The sequence below is a fragment of the Salvelinus sp. IW2-2015 genome, unplaced genomic scaffold (assembly GCF_002910315.2).
Source record: "Salvelinus sp. IW2-2015 unplaced genomic scaffold, ASM291031v2 Un_scaffold8568, whole genome shotgun sequence".
Classification (NCBI taxonomy): Eukaryota; Metazoa; Chordata; class Actinopteri; order Salmoniformes; family Salmonidae; genus Salvelinus; species Salvelinus sp. IW2-2015.
In genome coordinates, this window is record NW_019949827.1 from 1 (window position 1) to 6,402 (window position 6,402).

The 6,402-nt window shown below is 43.7% G+C and overlaps 1 protein-coding gene across 1 annotated transcript; it reads right to left on the reverse strand.

Moving 5' to 3' along the window:
• Nucleotides 1-3,404: 3,404 nt before the first annotated feature.
• Nucleotides 3,405-6,181, reverse strand: LOC112079582 (moesin-like). The gene is made up of 6 exons (XM_024145490.1): nt 6,014-6,181; nt 5,759-5,855; nt 4,920-5,083; nt 4,379-4,509; nt 3,941-4,101; nt 3,405-3,593 (listed from the first exon to the last, which is right to left on the reverse strand). The coding sequence occupies exons 1-6, from the start codon at nt 6,148-6,150 to the stop codon at nt 3,420-3,422; spliced, it is 864 nt and encodes a 287-aa protein (XP_024001258.1). The 5' UTR covers nt 6,151-6,181; the 3' UTR covers nt 3,405-3,419.
• Between the last annotated feature and the right edge of the window lie 221 nt (nt 6,182-6,402).

Here is a 6,402-nt window from a genome sequence, read left to right on the forward strand (position 1 = left end):
GCTTTGATGCACCTGTACTGACCTCGCCTTCTGGATGGTAGCGGGGTGAACAGGCAGTGGCTCGGGTGGTTGTTGTTCTTTATGATCTTTTTGGCCTTCCTGTGACATCGGGTGCTGTAGGTGTCCTGGAGGGCAGGTAGTTTGCCCCCGGTGATGGGGGCAAAGTTTGCCCCCGGTGATGGGGATAGACCGCACCACCCTCTGGAGAGCCTTGCATTTGTGGGCGGTGCAGTTGCCGTACCAGGCGGTGATACAGCCTGACAGGATGCTCTCAATTTTGCATCTGTAAAAGTTTGTGAGGGTTTTAGCTGACAAGACAAATTTCTTCAGCCTCCTGAGGTTGAAGAGACGCTGTTGCGCCTTCTTCACCACACTGCCTGTGTGGGTGGACCATTTCAGTTTGTCCGTGATGTGTACGCCGAGGAACTTAAAACTTTCCACCTTCTCCACTGCTGTGCCGTCATTGTGGATAGGGGCGTGCTCCCTCTGCTGTTTCCTGAAGTCCACGATCATCTCCTTTGTTTTGTTGACATTGAGTGAGAGGTTGTTTTCCTGACACCACACTCCAAGTGCCCTCACCTCCTCCCTGTAGGCTGTCTCGTCGTTCTTGGTAATCAAGCCCACTACTGATGTGTTGTCTGCAAACTTGATGATTGAGTTGGAGGCGTGCATGGCCACGCAGTCATGGCTGAAAAGGGAGTATAGGAGGGGGCTGAGCACACACCCTTGTGGGGCCCCAGTGTTGAGGATCAGCGAAGTGGAGATGTTGCTTACTACCTTCACCACCTGGGGGCGGCCCGTCAGGAAGTCCAGGACCCAATTGCACACCGCGAGGTTGAGACCCAGGGCCTCAAGCTTAATGATAAGCTTGGAGGGTACTATGGTGTTGAATGCTGAGCTGTAGTCAATGAACAACATTCTTACATAGGTATTCCTCTTGTCCAGATGGGATAGGGCAGCGTTATGTGATGATGGCGATTTCATCTCATGTGGACATATTGGGGCGGTATGCAAATTGAAGTGGGTCTAGGGTGGCAGGTAAGGTGGAGGTGATATGATCCTTGACTAGTCTCTTAAAGCACTTCATGATGACAGAAGTGAGTGTTACAGGGCGATAGTCATTTAGTTCAGTTACCTTGCCTTCTTTGGTACAGGAACAATGTTGGCCATCTTGAAGCATATGGGGACAACAGACTGGGATAGGGAGAGATTGAATATGTCCGTAAACACACCAGGCAGCTGGTCTGCACATGCTCTGAGGACACGGCTAGGGATGCTGTCTGGGCCGGCAGTCTTGCTAGGTTTAGCACTTCTAAATGTCTTACTCACGTCGGCCACGGAGAAGGAGAGCCCACAGTCCTTGGTAGTGGGCTGCGTCGGTGGCACTGTATTATCCTCAAAGTTGGCAAAGAAGCGGTTTAGTTTGAAGCAAGACATCAGTGTCCGTGACGTGGATTGTTTTCTTTTCGTAGTCCGTGACTGCCTGTAGACCCTGCCACATACGTCTTGTGTCTGAGCTGTTGAATTGCAACTCCACTTTGTCCCTATACAGTCATTTCACTTGTTTGATTGCCTTTTGGAAGGAATAACTACACTGTTTGTATTCAGCCATATTCCCAGTCATCTTTCCATGGTTAAATGCGGTGGTTCACGCTTTCAGATTTGCGCGAATGCCGCCATCTATTCACGGTTTCTGGTTAGGGTAGGTTTTAATAGTCACTGTGGGTACAACATCTCCATTGCACTTCCTTATAAACTCACTCACTGAATCAGTGTATAAATCAATATTATTCTCTGAGGCTGCCCGGAACATTTCCCAGTCTGTGTGATCAAAACAATCTTGAAGTGTGGATTCCGATTGGTCAGACCAGCATTGAATAGTTCTTGTCACGGGTACATCCTGTTTGAGTTTCTGCTTATAGGACAGGAGGAGCAAAATGGAGTTGTGGTCAGATTTGCCGAAGGGATGGCTGGGGAGGGCCTTGTATGTGCCGCGGAAGTTAAAGTAGCAGTGATCCAGTGTATTGCCCGCATGAGTGCTAGAATCAATATGCTGATAGAATTTAGGTAACCTTGTTCTCAAATTTGCTTTGTTAAAATCCCCAGCTACAATAAAGGCAGCCTCAGGATATGGTTTAGAGTCCAGTGAAGTTCCTTGAGGGCCGTCGTGGTATCGGCTTGAGGGGTGATATACCCGGCTGTGACAATAACCGACGAGAATTCTCTTGGGAGATAATATGGTCGGCATTTGATTGTGAGGAATTCTAGGTTAGGTGAACAAAAGGACTTGGGTTCCTGTATGTTGTTATGATTACACCATGAATCGTTAATCATGAAGCATAGACCCCCGCCCTTCTTCCCAGAGAGATCTTTATTTCTGTCGTTGCGACGCATAAAGAATCCCGGTGGCTGTACCGACTCCGACAACATATCTCGAGAGAGCCATGTTTCTGTGAAACAGAGTATGTTACAATCCCTGATGTCTCTCTGGAAAGCAACCCTTYCCCTAATTTCGTCCACCTTGTTATCTAGAGACTGGACATTGGCGAGTAATATACTCAGAAGCGGTGGGTGGAGTGCACACCTCCGAAGTCTGACCAGGAGGCCGCTCGGTTTACCTCTTCTGCGGCAACGTTGCCTCTAGGATCACATCAAATGCTCTMGMTGGTGGTGCGAACAAAGGATCCGCTTCGGGATAGTCATATTCCTGGTCGTAATGTTGGTAAGTTGACGTCGCTTTGATATCAAACAGATCTTCCCGGCTGTATGTAATAAAACGTACAATTTTCTGGGCTAACAATGTAAGAAATAAAACATTAAAAAACAAAATACTGCATAGTTTCGTAAGGACTAGAAGCGAGGCGACCCTCTCTGGCGGCGCCATCTTGCTGTTGCCCCCTGGCAGAAGAAATATGACGTCCATAAGATTCTACAGTCCTAATGGACCCAAAATGTACATTCATTCCCTGGGTGACAGGTGCACCAATCAGTGACAGTCTAAGATCATAAATCCATCGCATGAAAATGGGTTTGTTCTAGACAGCACAATCACAGGACATTTGGGACCTGCCATTTAGATTTGCTTTCTTTCAAATGCTAAAATAGGGAAAAAAGCACAATGGGGTGAAAGATATCCTCCCAGGCAAACAGGATTTCCCTAACGTAAAGACAGAGAACCCTCCCCTTTACAACCAGGCCCACACCACAGCATGAGTCACCATGCCCACAGGGAGGAGAGGAGGGGCCCTTCCTATGGAGCAATGCCCTGCACCAGAGGGAGTCTAAGTATCGTATCTTAAAACAAACAGTGCCCAACTGCTATAACTTCAGAACAGCAAATCAGGGCTAAGCTMTAATGTTAGGCTATGGTTCATCCTAATTTTTACTTTTTTCTAATGGATGAATTACTGTAACATTGACTATAGTTTAATGACACATGGGACTAAACCATTTGAGAAGGTGGGGGAGGTGAATGAAGAGAGCAGTAGCTGAGACCACACCTTCTGTTGCCACTGCGTTGCCTCATCCTCCTTTTTCTGCTTGGCGTCCTCCAGTAYGGAGATCTTTGAGGTCAGCTCAGCCAGTTCCGTGGCCTGTGGAAACAATTTTTTTATTTTCACTTTCTTTCCATGAATTTGGATTTGAAAGTTTCAACAGATGTTAGCTTATTTTAATTTCCAAACCATGTGAAGACTACCACAGTTAGAAAGCTAGAAGTTAAACAATGATTTTCGTACATTTCACAATTTCTAGAATAATAATATGAACTATCATGATAATACATGTTTCTATACAATACAAATAATAATTGATGTGTTATATTCCAATGAATGAACTACAGTAATTAATAATCATCACTTTACTCAGCTCATCACTCTGTAGCACAATGCTACGTGCTGACACTGCGTGTGGTGTTCATTAATGTGTGTGTGTAACTCACCAAGTGTTCCTGGTTCTTCATCTGGTTCTCAGACTGCTGGAGCAGGGCGGTCTTGGCCTCCTCAGCCATCCTGCGTTCCTTCTCCAGACGCTCCGCCTCCTCCTGAGCACCCTTCCTCTCCTGCTCCAACTCCAGGGCCCTCCGTGTCTGCTCCTCCAACTCTGCACACACAGTAATGATGATAATAGACWGAATGAATTACGTGTACTGTAGCTAGGGCTTCATTAATCTCTCTTGCAAAATATGTTTTACCTCAACAAGACTAAAGGTTAAATTAGGCCTTACAGTGCTTTACATTGTATTGGGTGAACACACACAACTTATGTGTATTTCGACAACAATCAATAAAAAGCTATGAACAACCACACTTATAAGACTCCTAGCTTTAAGAGTAAAGATAATAGTTTGTTCATACTACAGAAATAGGGTGTTTCCAACCTTGCTGAGCTTTTTTTGTCTGTTCCTCAATCTGTTTCAGTCTCTCCATAAGCTCCTCCTTCTCCTTTTCAATCTTTTCCTTTTCATTTTCAGCAAGTTCTCTCTTCTTCTTTTCATTCTCCAGCAGTGCCCTGGTGGACAGAGGCCGTAGAGTAAACAGGGTTATAGAAGGGAGGGAACATGGACAACTTCCTAACATTGTCAAGCCTTCTTTATCAGACAATAGGCCAACCTAAACATTAGCTAAATAGATCTGTCATTGTTCTGATGGCTACTTTCTTAAGAAAAATCCACTCATAACAAAGACCCTCATGTGTGGCCAGTGGCCACCAGTTGACACCCACAACAGTCTGCTGATTTTAATCTTCGAAACTATCAATTGATGCACAAATGCCCTTCATGTTCAGCTTTCTTTTTGAGCATTGCTGTTGGGCTTGTACAAGGARGACACAAATACAGAGGCAGGAGTAACCAAAGGTCTGATGTCTTGAAATAGACTCATGTTAGCAGTAGCTGAGTGTGTGGTGGTGGTGACACTGACCTCTCCATCTTCTTGTGGTTCTTCTCCTCTCTGGCCTGGGCCTTCATCTGCTGTACCTCGATGGTGTCTGGTTTGCGGCGACGCATATACAGCTCATGGTTGCCCATGCAAAGTGCCAGGATGCGCTTGTTGATACGCAGTCGTGGAGCATAGAATACAAAGTCCTAGAAGAGAAAGCATGTTTGACTATCCAACGTGGTCTCAGAGCATTTCGTATTATTTTATACATAAATCTCAGACACTCCATTTAGTATGAATTGTTACATTTCGTATGGTATGTATTAAATTGTGGATGTCCATCATCCATTTTGTATAATATGTAACGAATTGCAATTCGTACAATATGTTACGAATTTCCAAAATGTACAATATGTTACAAATTTGCTAAATGTATATGTTAAGAATTCCATTTGTTGTGGSCAATGTTAGCTAGGTGGCTAACGCTAACATTAGCTGGCGCTAGGGGTTAGGGGTAGGAGTTAGGTTAAGGTTAGGGTAAAGGGTTAGCTAAAAGGGTTAAGATTAGGGGAACATGCTAAGTAGCTAAAAAGTAGTAGCTAAGTAGCTAAAGTTGTCTTTGATGAGATTCGAACATGCAACCTTTGGGTTGCTAGACATTCGTTTTTTCCTCAAGTAACTTATGTAACCATACCAAATGTAACATATACTAATTACAGTGTCCGAGATGTATGTTTACTATGTTATGTCTGATCTATGAGACCAGTCCATACCAGTAATCTTTCTAAATATAATTATGGCAACAATAATTATTTTTTGTCCCTAGGAGATACTGTATAATCTTATAAACTATGGATGAGTARAGAGAGGTGGTTACATACTGGTGCTTTTTTGTCAATGGGTTTGATGACAAACTTCTTGTCGTTGAAGGAAATATTCCTGATTTCACTCCATGGGAATCCAATTTTAGGCGTCATCCTGTTGAGGCAAAAATAACATATAAACAGTGATATTTGCACTATTTTGCACTTAGTCATAATCAGAAAACAACCATTGTACCTAAGTTTGTACAGCATATGTTTAACATATTTCAGTCCCATATGTTTGAGTACCCCTGTGGGGTATATTTCACTCACTTATCATTCTGTTCGTAAATGTTGAGTCCCAGGGCGTCCACTCCTAACCACAGCTCTGATCCTTTCTTGTTCTTGATGCTGAAGTAGTTGACACCGTACATCTCCAGGTCCTGGGCGATCTTCAGGTACTCCATCATTGAATCCTCTCTGTGGAAGTATTACAAATTACATTAAATCCTTTTTTTTTTTTTTTCAATGACTGGTGCAATGTTCWCAAGTATGTGGTAAATTTTCACAACTGTAAGCACAAAAATCAAAACAGATGTTTCAAAAACAAGTACATTTTCAATTGATTGAGTACAAAAAAACGAAATCAAAGTAATTTGTTCACTGCACCAAATCACTCTTTCAATTTGCATACATATTCAATCTAGGTATCTGCTTTTCAA